The sequence below is a fragment of the Erinaceus europaeus genome, chromosome 12 (assembly GCF_950295315.1).
Source record: "Erinaceus europaeus chromosome 12, mEriEur2.1, whole genome shotgun sequence".
In the NCBI taxonomy this organism is placed as follows: Eukaryota; Metazoa; Chordata; class Mammalia; order Eulipotyphla; family Erinaceidae; genus Erinaceus; species Erinaceus europaeus.
In genome coordinates, this window is record NC_080173.1 from 32,994,802 (window position 1) to 33,015,302 (window position 20,501).

The following is a 20,501-nucleotide window of genomic DNA, read 5'->3' on the forward strand; positions in this document are numbered from 1 at the left end:
CATGGGCTCCTTCATCCCTGCCATCAAGTGAGAGTAACAATGCAAGCAGAACTTCATAGGGAGAGGAACATCTCGCTTTATCCATCCCTCATTAAGGAAAAATATGGAACAGGGCTGGGAGATAGCTCACCTCGTAGAGTGCACATTTTATCATAGATGAGGACATAGGTTGAGTCCCTGCTACCACATGGGATCACCACGCATGGCACCACAGAATTCTTCACAAACAGGAACAATGCAGTGGAGTAGCTCCTTTCTCTTTCTTTCTCACTTTATTTTTTGTCTCTTATCTGGATGACGAGAAAATTAATTTGTTGCTTTAAAAAAACTAGTAACCAGGGCAAAGCAGTGGCATACTTGGTTAAGTGCTTACATTAAAGTGTGTTAAGGACACAGGTTCAAGCCTCTGGTCCCCACTAACCAGGGGAAAGATGCTTCACTAGTGGCGAAGCGAGACTGTAGATGTCTCTTTATCGCTCTGTCCTTCTCTACTTCCCCCTCTATCTATTAATAATTAAATAAAAATATTTTTAAAATGTTAACCAGTGGGAGTCGGGCTGTAGCGCAGCGGGCTAAGCGCAGGTGGCGCAAAGCACAAAGACCGGCATAAGGATCCCGGTTCGAACCCCAGCTCCCCACCTGCAGGGGAGTCGCTTCACAGGTGGTGAAGCAGGTCTGCAGGTGTCTATCTTTCTCTCCTCCTCTCTGTCTTCCCCTCCTCTCTCCATTTCTCTCTGTCCTATCCAACAACGACAACAACAATAATAACTACAACAATAAAACAACAAGGGCAACAAAAGGGAATAAATAAATAAAATAAATTTTTAAAAAATGTTAACCAGTTTATATCCTAGAGCATAGGTAGATTTCTGGTAAAATGTAAGGTATTTCCAATAATTTTACCCTTCATCTCCTATTCTTCCCTGTATATTTTTATAATCTGTAGAAAATAGGAATTTCTAATGTATTTTTTTCACTTGTACTAAGAAAATTTTATTTATTTCTTTTTTAGTTTGTCATGATGTTGATCGATGGCCTGCCCCAGTGCCAGGGAAAACATTAGACCTTCCTATTATGGGGATGGTAATGAAGGTAATAGATTATATTTTATTTGTTTTCTTTAAGAAAGCTGTAGAGAACAACTGTATGCCACCAAGCTAGAGAACCTGGAAGAAATGAATGATTTCCTAGATACCTACCAACTTCCAAAACTAAGTAAAGAGGAAGTGGATAACATGAACAGGCCCATCACAGCTAATGAAATTGAAACAGTTATCAAAAATCTCCCCAAAAATAAAAGTCCTAGACCAGATGGTTTTACAAATGAATTCTACAAAACCTTCAAAGAAGAACTAATACCTCTACTTTTAAAAGTCTTCCAGAAGAGTGAAGACACTGGAATACTCCCTGCCAGCTTCTATGAAGCCAGCATCACCCTGATACCAAAAGCAGACAGGGACACAACCAAAAAAGAAAACTACAGACCAATATCTCTGATGAACATAGATGCTAAAATATTGAACAAAATTCTAGCCAACCGGATAGAGCAGTATATCAAAAAGATAGTTCATCATGACCAAGTGGGATTTATCCCAGGCATGCAAGGTTGGTTTAATATACGTAAATCAATCAATGTGATCCAGCACATCAACAAAAGCAAGACCAAAAACCACATGGTCATATCAATAGATGCAGAGAAAGCCTTTGACAAAATACTACATCCCTTTATGATCAAAACACTACAAAAAGTGGGAATAGATGGAAAATTCCTCAAGATAGTGGAATCTATATATAGCAAACCTACAGCCACCATCATACTCAATGGTGAAAAACTGGAATCATTTCCCCTCAGATCAGGTACTAGACAGGGCTGCCCACTATCACCATTACTATTCAACATAGTGTTGGAAGTTCTTGCCATAGCAATCAGGCAGGAGCAAGGAATTAAAGGCATACAGATTGGAAGAGAAGAAGTCAAACTCTCCTTATTTGCAGATGACATGATAGTATACATGGAAAAACCTAAGGAATCCAGCAAGAAGCTTTTGGAAATCATTAGGCAATACAGTAAGGTGTCAGGCTATAAAATTAACATTCAAAAGTCAGTGGCATTCCTCTATGCAAACACTAAGTTAGAAGAAATTGAAATCCAGAAATCAGTTCCTTTTTCTATAGCAGCAAAAACAATAAAATATCTAGGAGTAAACCTAACCAAAGAAGTGAAAAACTTGTATACTGAAAATTATGAGTCACTACTCAAAGAAATTGAAAAAGACACAAAGAAATGGAAAGATATTCCATGTTCATGGGTTGGAAGAATTAACATCATCAAAATGAATATATTACTCAGAGCCATCTACAAATTTAATGCTATCCCCATCAAGATCCCAAGCACATTTTTTAGGAGAATAGAAAAAATGCTACAAATGTTTATCTGGAACCAGAAAAGACCTAGAATTGCCAAAACAGTCTTGGGAAAAAAGAACAGAACCAGAGGCATCACACTCCCAGATCTCAAACTATATTATAGGGCCATTGTCATCAAAACTGCTTGGTACTGGAACATGAACAGACACACTGACCAGTGGAATAGAATTGAGAGCCCAGAAATGAGGCCCCACACGTATGGACATCTAATCTTTGACAAAGGGGCCCAGACTATTACATGGGGAAAGCAGAGTCTCTTCAACAAATGGTGTTGGAAACAATGGGTTGAAACATGCAGAAGAATGAAACTGAATCACTGTATTTGACCAAATACAAAAGTAAATTCCAAGTGGATCAAGGACTTGGATGTTAGACCAGAAACTATCAGATACTTAGAGGAAAATATTGGCAGAACTTTTTTCCGCATAAATTTTAAAGACATTTTCAATGAAACGAATCCAATTACAAAGAAGACTAAGGCAAGCATAAACCTATGGGACTACATCAAATTAAAAAGCTTCTTCACAGCAAAAGAAACCACTACCCAAACCAAGAGACCACTCACAGAATGGGAGAAGATCTTTACATGCCATACATCAGATAAGAGTTTAATAACCAATATATATAAAGAGCTTGCCAGACTCAACAACAGGACAACAAATAACCCCACCCAAAAATGGGGGGAGGACTTGGACAGAATATTCACCACAGAAGAGATCCAAAAGGCCGAGAAACACATGAAAAAATGCTCCAAGTCTCTGTCAGAAATGCAAATAAAGACAACAATGAGATATCACTTCACTCCTGTGAGAATGTCATACATCAGAAAAGGTAACAGCAGCAAATGCTGGAGAGGGTGTGGGGTCAAAGGAACCCTCCTGCACTGCTGGTGGGAATGTAAATTGGTCCAACCTCTGTGGAGAACAGTCTGGAGAACTCTCAGAAGGCTAGAAATGGACCTACCCTATGACCCTGCAATTCCCCTCCTGGGGATATATCCTAAGGAACCCAACACATCCATCCAAAAAGATCTGTGTACACATATGTTCTTGGCGGCACAATTTGTAATAGCCAAAACCTGGAAGCAACCCAGGTGTCCAACAACAGATGAGTGGCTGAGCAAGTTGTGGTATATATACACAATGGAATACTACTCAGCTGAAAAAAATGGTGACTTCACCGTTTTCAGCCAATCTTGGATGGACCTTGAAAAAATCATGTTGAGTGAAATAAGTCAGAAACAGAAGGATGAATATGGGATGATCTCACTCTCAGGCCGAAGTTGAAAAACAAGACCAGAAAAGAAAACACAAGTCGAACCTGAAATGGAATTGGAGTATTACACCAAAGTAAAAGACTCTGGGGTGGGTGTGTGGGTGGGGAGAATACAGGTCCATGAAAAATGATGAATGAAATAGTGGGGGTTGTATTGTTAAATGGGAATCTGGGGAATGTTACGCATGTTCAAACTATTGTATTTACTGTTGAATGTAAAGCATTAATTCCCCAATAAAGAAATAAATTATTAAAAAAAAAAAAAGAAAGAAAGCTGTAGAAAGTTCATACATGAATTGTGCTTTCTAACTTCACAATAGCTTTCAATCTTATTACTGTTTTTACTTGTTTGTCTTTGATGTGAGAAGTCACAGAAACATTGCAATTCATTCTACTGAACCATTAGTCACAACTCCAGCATTATGTTTCTTTTTGTAGAATTTGCATTATTGGTGGCACATCTTTGGACTTTAGTTTATTTTAGTACACTCTTTTTAATTTTTCATGTGGGTTTTTTTTTTTGTTTGTTTGTTTTACTATATCAGTTCTGGCTTATGTTGGTGTAGGGAATTGAACCTGGCTCAGGTATGAGTCTCTTTGCATAAATATTATGCTGTATAGCTCACAGAGTTTTATTATTAGTAGTAGTATTTTTGCCACCAGGATTATCACTGGGGCTCCATGCCTACACAATTCCTCCACTCCTGGTGGATTCTTTTTTATGTGTTTGTTTTAATAGAGGGTAGGAGTGAGAGAAAAGGACAGATACCATAGAACTACTCCAACTGCTAGTGAAATATCCCTATCAGGTGCTTCAACATGGTGACTGAGGACTCTAAGCCGTGTCCTCACACATGGGAAAGGGTGTACTCTATGAGTGAGCTATCTCTCAATGCCCCCTTTCTAGAATTTTGCGCCTCTGAGACTCCACAGAGATGGATGGGATCCAGAAACAGAACACTTGTAGGAGTCAGTATAAAATAGTAAAAATTAAAAGAAATTAGGATAGTTTTTACTTGTTAACATTTATCTTAACATATAATGTGAAAACAAATGTGTTTATGCCAAGGTAGTGTTTTCTGTTAAGAATTTTTTTTTTAATATTGAAAGCATTTTCTTTCAGGCCATGTATGAATATGTTCCAAGTGCTGTTACAATTTATTTTCAAGTTGGATTTAATTTTGGCAGTGTTCTCTGTCTTTAGTCATGCCCTTTTCTGTGTGATCTGCTTCCCCACACCCGCTTCATTCCTGGGAAATCATCAAAAGTAGTACTCATAGCTGTGGATTGAAAATTTTCATGGTTTCCTGAGATTTGTACCATAGTTGGGATAGCTTGAAAGGGTGTGTTTGGGTGTGTGTGAAGTAATGAAGCAAAGATTGGAACAAAAAACAGGAAAGCAGTATGATACTGATGTCCTTTTTTTGTTTTGTTTTGTTTTACATTTGCTTCTCAGTAGATTGGTGATTTCTATGTGTATGAAAGTTTAGAGGCATTGGCTAATTTACCTTCTGCTGTAATTAAAATTAAGTATGACTTAATCTTCTGATCTGAGATAAATATTTTTATAGGCATTATATGTTTTAGGCATTGCTGGGTGTACCTTTTTGGAAACAAAATAGAGTGTTACTGTCACTTTACTGTAGTGAGACCCACAAGTTTTATTGTTGTTATTGTTTTTTTTTTTTGTAATAGCCAGATTGCATTTCTTCTCTTTCTCTTAAGGTACGGATTCCTACATGCTATGACAAGCCTGGAACAACACAAATGGTGCAGATGACTCAACAGGTAGTGTGGTATCGTAATAAGAGAATCTAGTACATGTCATCTGTTCGTCTTAAACTTTTAAGTGTAGAGTTTCTTAGGTTTATGATTTATTTCTGAATATTACTGAAACATTCCAATAAAATTCCTGAGTTTCTAAGATTTTCCTTATCTGGAAGACATAAGATGATACCTTATAATAAGAGCAAGGGGGATGTTGTTTTTTTCTGCTCTCATCTTTGGAGAGTCTCAGCAGATTTCTCTCTTTAGAAAACTACCTCAATAAAATTTACTTTTAGGTTGCCTTTTGCTTTTTCTAAAGCTATATGCATTCATGGTTGAACTTTTTGTTTTGTTTGAAATGCTTTGAGTTGACTAAAAATTTAAAACAATAAGAAAAGTTATTTACCTGTTGTATTTAGGTAAGACTGGTAAAACTTTTTAGGGAGTATTGTTAAACATCCCCCCACCTTTTTTTTTTTTTTCTTTTCCTGTGTCTGTTCCTATAGAGATATGCTCTTGCTTTTTTTTTTTTTTAACCTCCAGGGTTAACCCTGGGGCTTGATGCCTGCAATACCAATCCACTGCTCTTGGCAGCCATCTTTTTTCCATTTTTGTTATTGTTGTTGGATAGGACAGAGAGAAATTAAGAGGAGGGGAAGACAGAGGGAGAGAGAAAGGCACCTGCAGACCTGCTTGCTTCACCACTTGTGAAGTGACCACCCTGCAAGTGGGGAGCTGGGATTTCCAAACAGGATCCTTCTGCAGGTTCATGCACTTCACACTATGTACACTTAACCTGGTGCACTACCACCTGGCCCTGTTTTTGCATTTATTTATTTATTTATTTATTTATTTATTTATTTGAGAGAAAGCTAGAGGGAAAGAGACTAGAACATTACTTTGGTACATAGATAAAATAAATTTACTTGGGACTGGCTAAATAGAACACTTGGGTAGTGTGCTGCTTTGCCATTTGTGCTACCCAGGTTCAAGTCCAGCCCCCACCTCACTGAAGGAAGGGTCAGTACTGTGGCTGGCTGGCTGGCTCTCTATCTCAAAAAGGATAAACAATCATCCTCTGCAATACCCTCAGCTAGAGCTGGGTAGTGCTCTAGGAAAAAAAAAAGAAGAAGAAGAAGGAGGAAGAGAAGAAGGAGAAAAGATAGTCTATGTAAATTTTAGTGACAACTTTTTTTCCCTGTCTCTTAGGCAGACACACAGATATCTGTTATTTTGCCTACTGTTCATGAGGTGGATCTTTTCAGGTAAATAATAATAATAAATTTTGCTAACTATCTTTTACTTCCTCTTGCATTGTGATTTTATTGTCAATTTCTTTACAAAAATCAACATTCTTATATAAGATATAGGAAAAACTTAAAGAAAATAATTATTGTGCTTCATATGAGATAAATCAATGGCTCATCTTCTGACTGTGTGCTATGAGTTTTAACATTTAGAGAAATTTGAATATGTTTTGGGAACTACATGATATAAATTGTTTTTTGTTTGGTTTGGTGTGAAAACGGTATTGTAATGATTTAACAAAATGCTCTTTTCTTTTAAAGATATACTTTAAAGTATTTTGGGCTGGCATGTTTTGAGATTTGTGGCAATTTTTTTTTCTTAGAGAATTTATTTATTATGAGGGCCAGGTGGTACCATACCTGGTTAAGTGCACACATTACAATGCACAAGGACCTGGGTTCAAGCCCCTGTCCCCAGGTGTCTGCAGGTGTCTCTCTCTCTTTTCTATCACCCTCTCAATTTCTCTCTGTCTCTATCCAATAGTAAACTAAAAATATTAAACACAAAGAATTTATTTACTACCTATGGGGAGGGGGATTGATTTGTGTAAACTAGAGAAAGAAATAAGCCAGAGCACCACTCTGGTTCTTGCGGTGCTGGGAATCCAACTGATAACCTCAGGCTTACAAGCCTCATGCTCTACCAGTTGACCTATTTTTCTGGCTGTTTGTTTTATTTTAAAATAATCTAGTAAGAAAAATAAAATGGAGGGGTAGGTGGTGGCACACCTGGTTGAGTGCACATATTATAGTGCACAAGGAGCTGGGTTCGAGCCTCTTGTCACCATCTGTAGGACAAAAGCTTCACAAGTGGTGAAGCAGTGCTGCAGGTGTCTCTCTGTCTTCTCTCTCTATCTCCCCTTCCTCTCAATTTCTGGCTGTCTCTATCAAATGAATAAAGATTTAAAAAAGAAAAGAAAAAGAAGAAAAATATGTTAAAGAAAAGTAACAATATATTAATTGTTGAATCTAAATGATGTGTTTAGGGAATTCTTACAATGTTGTCTGTATTTCTCTGAATGTTTGAGATTTTTCAAAATACAAAATAAAAAGAAATGATTTGGGGGCCAGGCAGTGGTGCACTCGCTTCTGCAGAAGGACCCACAAAAGGATTGGAGTTCTAGCCTGGCTTCCCACCTGCGGTGGCCACACTTCACCATCGGTGAAGCAGATCTGCATGTGTTTCTATTTCTCTCTCCCACTCTGTCTACCCATTCCCTGTCCGTTTCTCTCTGTTTTGTCAAATAAAATAGGAGAAGGGGGAGTGGCCACCAGGAGCCACTGCTGATTTGTAGTGCAGGCAACTGAATCCCTGTGAGACTTTAGCAATTGAAAAGAAAGATGGAAAAAGTATCAGTGTTCATGCTTACCTCATAACAGCTAATCAGAATCTTTGAAGGGCTGGCAAAATAACATGAATAGTGCACCAGCTTTGCCATGTGTGTGAGCCAGGCCCAGCCCCCCACTGCAAGCTTTGCTGCCATAGTATCTTTATCTACCCCTCTGTCTGTCATAAAATTTAAAAAAATAATATTTTAACTAATGCCTAAGTTCTAATTCCTGTGTGGTTGTGGTATGTAGTCCAGCTTGAGAAAGCACTGCTGTAAATGAGTAATTGCTAAATACTATTACTATATGTGATGAAGAGTCATATAAAAGACTTAGCATAGACATTTTTATTTGACTTTTTGTTTGTTGACTTGTAAAATTTTATAGAATACTACTTTAAAGGCTTAACAGTTTTATCTTTATTCCTATTTAAAAAAAAAATTATTACCAGGAGTGAACCTATGGTCTTTTAATCTCAGGCATTAAAGTCTGTTGCATGATTAGTTTCCTATGCTGTATTTCTTTTTCATATGTGGCCCTAGCATAGTTCAGTAAGTAATCCTACAGCAAGCTATTTACCCAATAATGTTTAAAGCATGTGTCTACACAAGACCTCTACTCAAATGTTTTGAAAGGCTTATTCATATTAGCCTAAAACTGGAAACAACTCACATGTCTATTGATTGATAAATGGATAAACAAAATGTAGCACCTGCTGGATGTGTAATACTACTCATCAGTAAAAAGAATGAACAGTTGATATAATGAACAATATTGCTGATTCTTAAAAGCATTATGTAAAGTGAAAAACACCAGATTATTCTAAACTGCTTAGTAATTTTTTCAATTTCCATGGTATTCTGGAAAAGGGTTTTGTCAGTAGGGACAGAAATAAAATCAGTGATTGCCTGGTGGGGTAGATTCATAATAAGAGGTGGAAGGAATTTTGGAGGGTGATGGGTCTGGTCTATTATTGATGACAAATGCAAATATTACTGTATGTAAACTTAAAACTATACTTTAAATTTTTCTATTGATTTTCTTTAATTTTTTTATTTCTTTATTGAGGGATTATGTTTTACATAATACAACCCACACTATCTCCTCTGTCATACATTTTGGACCTGTACTCTCCCCTACCCACCCCAGAGTCTTTTACTTTGTTTTAATACAGCAACCTAGTTCAGGTTCTACTTGTGTTTTCTCTTCTGATCTTGTTTTTCAACTTCTGCCTGAGAGTGAGATCATCCCATATTCATCCTTCTGTTTCTGATTTATTTCACTTAACAGGATTTCTTCAAGCTCCATCCAAGGTAGGCTGAATACGGTGAAGTAACGATTTTTAATAGCTGAGTAGTATTCCATTATGTATATATACCACAACACAATGCTCAGCTATTCATCTGTTGTTGGACACCTGGGTTGCTTCCAGGTTTTGGCTATTACAAATTGTGTTGCTATGAGCATAGGTATACAAAAATCTTTTTGGATGGGTGTGTTGGGTTCCTTAGGATATATCCCCAGGAGAGGAATTGCAGGGTCGTAGGGTAGGTCCATTTCTAGCCTTCTGAGAGTTCACTAAACTGATCTCCACAGAGGTTGGACCAATTGACATTCCCATCAGCAGTGAAGGAGAGTTCCTTTGACCATACAACCTCTCCAACATTTGCTGCTGCTACATATTCTGATGTATGACATTGTCACAGGAGTGAAGTGATATCTCATTGTTGTCTTTATTTGCATTTCTCAGACAATCAAAGACTCTCAGCATTTTTTCATGTGCTTCTCAGTTTTTTGGGTCTCTTCTGTGGTGAATATTCTGTCCATGCCCTCTCCCCATTTTTTACAGGGTCATTTGTTTTCTTGTTATTGATTTTGGCAAGCTCTTTATATATTTAGGTTATTAAACTCTTGTCTGATGTATGGCATGTAAAGATCTTCTCCCATTCTGTGAGGGGTCTCTTAGTTTGGGTAGTGGTTTCTTTTGCTGGGAAGAAGCTTTTTAATTTGATGAAGTCCCATAGGTTTATACCTCCCTTAGTCTTCTTTGTAATTGGATTCATTTCATTGACGATGTCTTTAAAATTTATGCGGAAAAGAGTTCTGCCAATATTTTCCTCTAAGTATCTGATAGTTTCTGGTCTAACATCCAAGTCCTTGATCCACTTGGAATTTACTTTTGTGTTTGGTGAAATATAGTGGTTCACTTTCATTCTTTTGTATGTTTCAACCCATTTTTTTTCCAACACAATTTGTTGAAGAGACTCTACTTTCCCTATTTAATAGTCTGGGCACCTTTGTCAAAGATTAGATGTCCATAGGTGTGGGGGCTTACTTCTGGGCTCTCAATTCTATTCCACTGGTCAGTGTGTATATTCATGTTCCAGTACCAAGCAGTTTTGATGACAGTGACCTATAATACAATTTGAGATCTGGGAGGGTGAAGCCTCCAGTTCTGTTCTTTCTTCTCAAGATTGTTTTGGCAATTCTAGGTCTTTTATGGTTCCAGATAAACATTTATAGCATTTGTTCTATTCTCCTAAAAAATGTACTTGTGATCTTGATGGGGATAGCATTAAATTTGTAGATGGCTCTGGGTAGTATATTCATTTTAATGATGTTTATTCTTCCAACCCATGAACATGGAATATTTTTCCACTTCTTTGTGTCTTTTTCAAGTTCCTAGAGTAGTGATTCATAATTTTTAGTATACAAGTTTTTCACGACTTTGGTTAGGTTTATTCCTACATATTTTATTGTTTTGTTGCTATAGTAAAAGGAATTAATTTCTGGATTTCATCTTCTTCTAACTTAGTGTTTGCATAGAGGAATGCCACTGACTTTTGAATGTTAATTTTGTAGCCTGACACCTTACTGTATTGCCTGATGATTTCCAAAAGCTTCTTGCTGGATTCCTTAGGTTTTTCCATGTATACTATCATGTCATCTGCAAATAAGGAGAGTTTGACTTCTTCTCTTCCAATCTGTATGCCTTTAATTCCTTGCTCCTGCCTGATTGCTATGGCAAGAACTTCCAACACTATGTTGAATAGTAATGGTGATAGTGGGCAGCCCTGTCTAGTACCTGATCTGAGGGGAAATGATTCCAGTTTTTCACCATTGAGTATGATGGTGGCTGTAGGTTTGCTATATATAGACTCCACTATCTTGAGGAATTTTCCATCTATTCCCACTTTTTGTAGTGTTTTGATCATAAAGGGATGTAGTATTTTGTCAAAGGCTTTCTCTGCATCTATTGATATGACCATGTGGTTTTTGGTCTTGCTTTTGTTGATGTGCTGGATCACATTGATTGATTTACGTATATTAAACCAACCTTGCATGCCTGGGATAAATCCCACTTGGTCATGATGAACTATCTTTTTGATATACTGCTCTATCCGGTTGGCTAGAATTTTGTTCAATATTTTAGCATCTATGTTCATCAGAGATATTGGTCTGTAGTTTTCTTTTTTGGTTGTGTCCCTGTCTGCTTTTGGTATCAGGGTGATGTTGGCTTCATAGAAGCTGGCAGGGAGTATTCCAGTGTCTTCACTCTTCTGGAAGACTTTTAAAAGTAGAGGTATTAGTTCTTCTTTGAAGGTTTTGTAGAATTCATTTGTAAAACCATCTGGTCTAGGACTTTTATTTTTGGGGAGATTTTTGATAACTGTTTCAATTTCATTAGCTGTGATGGGCCTGTTCATGTTATCCACTTCCTCTTTACTTAGTTTTGGAAGTTGGTAGGTATCTAGGAAATCGTCCATTTCTTCCAGGTTCTCTAGCTTGGTGGCATATAGTTGTTCATAGAAGCCTCGCATGATATGTTGAATTTCTGCAGTGTCTGTTGTGATATCTCCTCTTTCATTTGCTATCCGATTTATTTGGGTCTTCTCCCTTTTTTGTTTTGTGAATCTGGCTAAAAGTTTGTCGATTTTGTTTATTCTTTCGAAGAACCAACATTTACTTTCGTTGATCTTTTGTATGGTTTTCCTATTCTCAATGTTATTTATTTCTGCCCTAACTTTAGTGATTTCTATCCTTCTGGTTGCTTTAGGGTTCCTTTGTTGTTGTTCTTCTAGGTCTTTAAGATGTGCAATCAGGCTGTTTATTTGTGGTTTTTCTTGTTTCCTAATGTGTGCTTATATAGCTATGAACTTCCCTCTTAGGACTGCTTTAGCTGTGTCCCAAATATTTTGATAGCTTGTGTCTTCATTTTCATTGAAGTCTTGAAACACTTTGATTTCTTCCTTGATTTCCTCTTTGACCCAGAAGTTGTTAAGAAGTGTACTGTTGAGCTTCCACATTTTGGCACTGTTACTAATCTTTTGTTGATTGTTAAGTGTTAGTTTAATTCCACTATGGTCTGAGAAGATGCTTGGGATGATTTCAATGCTCTTGAATTGGCTGATGCTGTCTTTGTGGCCTAATATATGGTCTATCCTTGAGAATGACCCATGTGGATTTGAGTAGAATGTATATTCCAATTTCTTGGGATGAATGACTCTGAAAATGTCCAATAGTTCTAGTTTATCTATCTCTTCATTTAGCTCCCTTATGTCTTTATTGATTTTCTGTCTGGATGATCTGTCAAGTTGAGAGAGTGGGGTGTTGAAGTCCCCTACTATGACTGTGTTGCTGTTAATATATTGCTGTAGCTCTTTCAGTAGAAGTTTGATATATTTAGATGGCTTCTCATTGGGTGCCTAGATGTTAATAATTGTTAAGTCCTCTTGATTGACTGATCCTCTGAACATTAAGTAGTGTCCATTCCTATCTTTTTAAATCTTATCTATTTTAAAGTCTATCATGTCAGATATGAGAATAGCTGCTCCTGCCCTTTTTTGTGGGCCATTGGCTTGAATGATAGTTTTCCATCCTTTCACTTTAAGTCTGTGTTTGTCTTGTTGAGTTAGGTGGGTTTCCTGTAGACAGCATATTGTTGGCTTGTATTTTCTGATCCATCTTCCTACTCTGTGTCTTTTAATAGTTGAATTCAGGCCATTGACATTTATTGATATCAAAGATTGAAGATATTTTAACCCCATTCTTGTAGAGTTTTAGAGTGATTTGCTATTTGTCCTATTTGTGGTGGTCTGGTTGTTTATAGGAGACCTTTCAGAACTTCTTTCGGGGCAGGCTTGCTGATGGTTGATTCCTTCAACTATTGCTTGTCTGAGAAGGTTTTGATGCCTCCATCTAGTCTGAATGACAGTCTAGCAGGATATAGTATTCTTGGCTGAAAGCCTTTCTCATTGAGCACTCGATAGATATCTTGCCATTCTCTTCTGGCCTGTAGTGTTTGTATGGAGAAGTCTGCTACTAATCTTATGGGTTTTCCTTTGTAGGTGACTCTTTGTTTTTCTCTTGCGGTCTTCAGGATCCTTTCTTTATCCTTATTCCTTTCCATTCTAAGTATGATATGTCTTGGTGTCTTTAGGTCTGGGTTAATTCTGTTTGGGACCCTCTGGGCTTCTTGAATTTTTATGTCTTTGATGTTGTCTAGACTAGAGTAGTTTTCAACTACTATTTCCTGGAAAATTCTTTCTTCGTCTCCTTCTCTTTCTTCCTCTGGTATGCCAATAATGCGTATATTGTTTCTTTTGAAGTCATCCCATAGGACTCTGTTGTTGTTTTCAGCATCTCTTAATCTCTTTTTGAGATCTCTTACTTCTTTTTTAGTTGTCTCTAATTCATCCTCAATCTTGCTAAGTCTGTCTTCAGCCTCATTAATTCTATTCTCTCTGCCCTCTACTGTTTTCTGGAGTTCATCTATTTTGTTGCACTGCTCTGATACTGTTTTAGCTTGTTCAGCTAGTTGCATTCTTAACTCAGCAATTTCAGCTTTCAGCTCTCTAATAACCATGAGATAATTAGTATTTTATTCCATATTCTCATTTGTTGTTCCTGCATTTCTGATTACAATTTTTTCAAATTCTTTACTCGCTCCTGTTATTATTTCCTTAGCTAATGTTTGGATGTTGAACTCGTTATTTTGTGCTTCACCCTCTGGAGGACTTTTAGCTGGACTCTTGTCCTGGTTTGATTCTCCAGTATTTTTTCTTGTTGTTTTAACCATTTTATATATTATGTTATGAGTTCCCTTTATCAGTACTTTTCAAATTATTGATCACTATTGCCTGGATTGACTTGTGTCTAAGTAAGTTAATTAAAGGGTTCACAGTGGTGGAAGTTAACAGTTATTTCAATCCCTGAGTTGGAGCTCAGTGGTTTAAAAGCCTCTTTTTTTTTTTTTTCCCTTCCCTGTAGGCTATGGGAGCCTGAGGGCTTTTAAACTATCAATAGGCTTCTTTGCCTGATCACTGACTCCTGACCAAGAGATAAAGCAGGGTGTGGCAGAGATAATCCAGTGGTTATGCAAAGAGACTTTCACAGCCCCTCAGCTATGCCACGGAGGTATAGGTCTTCTGAGTTTCCTGGTTAGATCTCTGTCTCCTGGTGTCCCTTCCTGTTGCTGCTCCAGATTAGATGATTTACTGGGTTCCTGTGGTCATTCTAGTCCTGTCTTGTTTCGGTCCCGGGTGGTCTCCTTTGGTATTCCTAGTTGATCTGGGAAAGGACAGGAGAGGAGAGAAAGTGATCTGCTGCTCGTATCTCCACCTCCAGAAGTTGAATCCTGACCATGTGGTTTTTGGTCTTGCTTTTGTTGATGTGGTAGATCATGTTGATTGCTTTACGTATATTAAACCAACTTTGCATGCCTGGGATAAAACCCACTTGGTCATGATGAATAATCTTTTTAATATTTTAATGAAAATTATTAATTATTAAAATTTTAATATTTTAATATGCTGCTGTATCTAGTTGGCTAGAATTTTGTTCAATATTTCAGCATCTATGTTCATCAGAGATACTGGTCTGTAGTTTTCTTTTTTGGTTGTGTCCCTGTCTGCTTTTGGTATCAGAGTGATGTTGGCTCCATAGTAACTGGAAGGGAGTATTCCGGTGTCTTCAATCTTCTGAAGACTTATAAGTAGAGGTATTAGTTCTTCTTTGAAGGTTTTGTAGAATTCATTTGTAAAACCATCTGGTCCAGGACTTTTATTCTTGGGAAGGTTTTTGATAACTGTTTCAGTTTCATTGGCTGTGATGGGCCTGTTCATATTATCTAGTTCTTCTTTATTTAATTTTGGAAGTTGGTAGGTATCTAGGAAATCATCCATTTCTTCCAGGTTCTCTAGCTTGGTGGCATATAGTTGTTTATAGAAGCCTTACATATGTTGAATTTCTGTGGTATCTGTTGTGATAGCTCCTCTTTCATTTACAATCTGATTTATTTGAGTCTTCTCCCTTTTCTGTTTTGTGAGTCTGGCTAAAGGTTTGTCAATTTTGTTCACTCTTCCAAAAAACCAATATTAACTTTCGTTGATCTTTTGTACGGTTTTCTTATTTTCAATGTTATTGATTTCTGCTCTAACTTTAGTGATTTCTTTCCTTCTGGTTGCTTTACAGTTCCTTTGTTCTTCTTCTTCTAGGTCTTTAAGGTGTGCAATCAGGCTGTTTATTTGTGCTTTTTCTTGTTTCCTAATGTGTGCTTGTCTGGCTATGAATTTCCATCTCAGTACTGCCTTAGTTGTGTCCCAAATATTTTGCTAGCTTGTGTCTTCATTTTCCTTGAACTCTTAATGAAAAACATTTTGATTTCTTCCTTTATTTCCTCTTTGACCCAGTAGTTGTTAAGTAGTATACTGTTGAGCTTCCACATTTTGGGGCTATTACTAATCTTTTGTTGATTGTTAAGTGTTGGTTTAATTTCACTGTGGTCTGAGAAGATGTTGGGATGATTTCAATGTTCTTGAATTTGCTGATGTTGTCTTTGTAGCCTAACATATGGTCTGTTCTTGAGAATGACCCATTTGGACTTGAGTAGAATGTGTATTCAAGTTTCTTGGGGTGAATGATTCTGAAAATGTCCAATAGTTTTACATTATCCCTCTCCTCATTTAGCTCTCTCATTTCTTTATTGATTTTCTGCCTGGATGATCTGTCAAGCTGAGAGAGTGGGGTTTTGAAGTCCCCTTCTATGACTGTATTGCTGTTAATATATTGCTGTAGCTCTTTCAGTTGATGTTTGATGTCTTTAGATGGCTTCTTATTAGGTGCATAGATGTTAATAATTGTTGATTTTTATTTTTATTTTTATATTATTTATTTTCCCTTTTGTTGCTCTTGTTTTTTATTGTTGTTGTAGTTATTGTTGTTACTGATGTCATCGTTGTTAGATAGGACAGAGAGAAATGGAGAGAGGAGGGGAGACAGGAGGGGAGAGAAAGATAGATACCTGCAGACCTGCTTTACCGCCTGTGAAGTGACTCTCCTGCAGGTGGGGAGCCGGGGGTTCGAACCATGATCCTTACATTAGTCCTTGTACCACCTGCACTTAACCTGCTGTGCTACTGCCCGTCTCCTGAACCTTTATGTCTTTTATGTTGTCTAGACTGGAGAAGTTCTTAGCTATTATGTCCTGAAGAATGCTTTCTTACCTTCCCTGTCTTTCTTCCTCTGGTAAGCCAATAATGCATACATTATTTGTTTTGAAGTCATCCCATACGTCTCTGCCTCTGTTGTTGTTTTCAGTATCTCTTAATCTCTTTTTGAGATCTCTTCTTTTTTAGTTGTCTCTTTTTTTAGTTGTCCTTGATCTTGCTAATTCTGTCTTCAGCCTCATTGATTCTATTCTCTCTTCCCTCTACTGTTTTCTGGAGTTCATCTATTTTGTTACCCTGTTCTGATACTGTTTTAGCTTGTTCAAGTAGTTGTGTCCTTAGCTCAGCTATTTCAGCTTTCATCTCTCTAATAACCTTGAGATAATTAGTGTTTTCTTCCGGAATCTCATTTGTTGTTTCTGCATTTCTGATGACAGTTCTTTCAAACTCTTTGCTCATTCCTGTGATTATTTCTTTAACTAGTGTTTGGATGTTGACTTCATTATTTTGTGCTTCACCCTTTGGGGGGGGCTTTTATCTGGACTCTTGTCCTGGTTCATTTCTCCAATATTTCTTCTTGTTGTTTTAACCATTCTATATAATATACCTCTCTCAATATATAATATATTACCTCTCTCAGTACTTTTCAAATTACTAATCACTCTTACCTGGATTGACTTTTGTCTAAGTAAGGTACTTAAAGAATTCACAGTTGTGGAAATTAACAGTTGTTTCAATATTATTTCAATCCCTGAGTTGGAACACAGTGGCTGTTAAAGCCTCTTATGTTCTTTTTTTTCCCTGAAGGCTATGGGTGGGGGGAGAGGGCTTTTAAACTATAAGTAGGCTTCTTAGCTTAATCACTGACTCCTGACCAAGAGATAAAGCAAGGTGTGGGAGAGATAGTACAGTGGTTATGCAAAGAGACTCTCATACCCCAAGGATCCAAAGCTTCGGACTCAATTCAGCTTCTCTGCCAAGCCGGGCAGCACTGCTGGCCCCTGTGAGTTTCTAAACAACTCCTGTTTATAGTCTGTAGTTTCTGAGGCAATTATTCACCATGATCTCATCAGAAGAACAATGTGGAAAGACTCCCACTATACAGTCCCAATGCTAGGCCACCAAGGTTGCCCAATCTCTCCTTAGGCTCCTCTCTGTCCACAAGCCACATGTGTTTGCACTCACCAGTGATTTGGTGGGTTCCTGAAGTCATTCTAGTCCTGCCTTGTTGTGGTCCCAGGTGATCTCCTTTGGTATTCCTAGTTGACCCGGATTTTCTTTAAATCTAAAAACTAAATGTAGCAGTTATCATTTAAAAAAGCAAAGTGTTCCCAAAATAAATGAATAAATTTCAAACTCAAAATCTCTTAGGAGGATGCATATATTCAGTTTTGGTACTTAATTCACTCAGTACTTTTGAACTAGTGGATAAATTTTTAACACTTTTTCTTAAAATAGAGATTGAATTAACACTTTTGTTTACAGTTACCTTTTTCAGTGATCTTTTTTGGCAATTATGTTCTTCTGCCTTTAGCATAATTTGATGTTTGTATTTTTATCCTGAATATGAGTTACATATTATTACCTTCAGAGTTGGGCAAGTTAGATTTTTTTGTTACTCTAGAAATGAGAAAAACAAGTTGAAAAATAAAAATTTTAATAAATTTATTTTTAATTCTTTATCATCTTTATTTATTTATGGGATAGAGACAGCCAGAAATTGAGAGGTGGAGGGGAGATAGAGAAGGAGAGAGACAGAGAGACACCCGCAGACTTGCTTCAGCACTTGCAAAGCTTTCCCCCTGCAGGTGGGGACCAGGGGCTCGAACCCGAGTCCTTGTGCACTGTAACATGTGCACTCAACCAGGTGCACCACCACCCAGCCCCGAAAAATAAAAAGTTTATACAGAAGTTGTACACTATTCCAAGCAAGACCTCATGCATTTAAGTCCAGTGCTCTAGCCACTACTACTGTGCCACTTTTTTTTTTTTTTTTTAACCAGAGCACTGCTCACTTCTGGCTTAGGGGTGATATGGGGGACTTAACCTGGGACTTTGGAGCCTCAGTCATGAGAGTCTTTTCACAACCATTATACTATCTATACCCTCCCTTTCTTTTTTTTTTCCTAAAGCCACCAGGTTTGATGTTGGGGCTCAAGTGCCAGTATGACAAATCTACCACTCTCGATGGCTTTTTTTTTAATTGGATAGAACAGAGAGAAATTGAGAAGGAAAGGAGGAGAGATAGAAAGAGAGAAAGATAGACACCTGTAGACCTGATTCACCACTCCTGAAGTGTCCCTCCTGCAGGCGAGGAACAGGAGCTTGAACCCAGGCCTTTGAGCTTAGTATTATGTGTGCTTAACTGGGTGAGCCAGCACCCACCCAATCTTATTTTTATTTCTTATTGACATTAGGGTTATCACTGGGTCTCTGTGCTTGTATGACAAATCCACTACTCCTAATAGTCATTTAAGTCCCCTCCCTCCCCCTGCTTTTTTTTGGTAGGACAGAGGGAAGTTAAAAATGAAGGGGAAGGGGAGTCGGGTTGTAGCGCAGTGGTTAAGCACAGGTGGCGCAAAGTCCAGGGACTAATTTAAGGATCCCAGTTCGAGTCCTGGCTCCCCACCTGCAGGGGAGTCACTTTACAAGCGGTGAAGCAGGTCTGCAGGTGTCTTTCTCTCCCCCTCTGTCTTCCCCCTCCTCTCTTCATTTCTCTCTGTCCTATCAACAACGATAACAATAAAACAACAAGGGCAACAAAAGGGAATAAATAAATAAAATATTTTTTAAAAATGAAGGGGAAGGTAGGAAGAGAGATACCTGCAGCATTACTCCACCACTCATAAAGCTTCCCCCCTTCTAGGTGGGGGCAGAGGCTTGAACAATAAAACAAGGGCAACAAAAGGGAATAAATAAATAAATAAATAAATAAAATATTTTTTTTTAAATGAAGGGGAAGGTAGGAAGAGAGATACCTGCAGCATTACTGCACCACTCATAAAGCTTCCCCCCTTCTAGGTGGGTTCAGAGGCTTGAACATGGGTCCTTGCACATGGGTGCACTCAACTGGGTGTGCCACTGCCTAGCCCCAAGGTGGTTATTTATTTATTTTTTAAATCTCTCAGTTTCAGTTTATCTGGGATTTACTTATGATTCGATTCAAACTGCATCTTTGAGAGAGGTAGCCTAGTTTGGCTTGCTTTATTATAATGGTGTCCACTTGTCCACTTAGTGTGGTACCCTCCAAGTTTCTCCACTGATAAGATTTTTTTCTTTTCATAATTATTTAATGGGAAGTTATTTTGAAACTACATGTATTAGTTACTTAGAGGTTTGAAAGAATAATTATTGACAGTCTCTGAGGGTTAGGATTATTTTTCTTAAGATTTACTTGCTAATTAATGAGGAGTAGGAGGAGAGAGAACTAGAGCATCTCTCTGGCACATATATTTGCAGGGATGGAAGTCAGTACCTCATGCTTGAGAGTCAAACACTTTTTCACTGTGCCACCTCCCTGGTTGTCTGTGGGTTAGGAATCTTTATAATTGCTTAGATGGATGGTTTCGCATCTCCTAAGAAATTGGAGTCAAGATGCTAGCAGTGGCTTTTGGTCAGTTAGACTAGTTGATCTTGAGCATCTGCTTCTCTGGAAGGCTTATTGACTTGGCTGTTGTCTGGTGAGCATAATTCCTTATGAGTATTGACAAGAGGCTTCATTTTAAGCCCCATGGACCTCTCCATAAGGCTGCTTGAAAGTCCTTATAACATGGCAGCTAACTATACCCAGAGGAGGTGATGTGAAAAAAGGCTGAAAGCCAAATAGCTTATAATCAACCTTCATTGTTGTGCATTGTACAGGACATCTGTCCTGGGAGATAGATTAACCAGTAGAGTACATACCTTGTCAGGTTAAAGTTCCAGCAAAACATGGGAGCACTGAAGAACT

The 20,501-nt window shown here is 37.8% G+C and overlaps 1 protein-coding gene across 2 annotated transcripts in view; it reads left to right on the forward strand.

The window, feature by feature from the left end:
* DENND6A (DENN domain containing 6A) overlaps nt 1-20,501 on the forward strand; it is an 86,468-nt gene that overhangs the window by 32,875 nt on the left and 33,092 nt on the right. For both annotated transcript variants that reach the window (XM_060203065.1, XM_060203066.1), the window contains exons 7-9: nt 1,013-1,092; nt 5,428-5,490; nt 6,679-6,734. In XM_060203065.1, the coding sequence (XP_060059048.1) occupies nt 1,013-1,092; nt 5,428-5,490; nt 6,679-6,734 (199 nt within the window). The remainder of the gene's footprint in view (nt 1-1,012; nt 1,093-5,427; nt 5,491-6,678; nt 6,735-20,501) is intronic.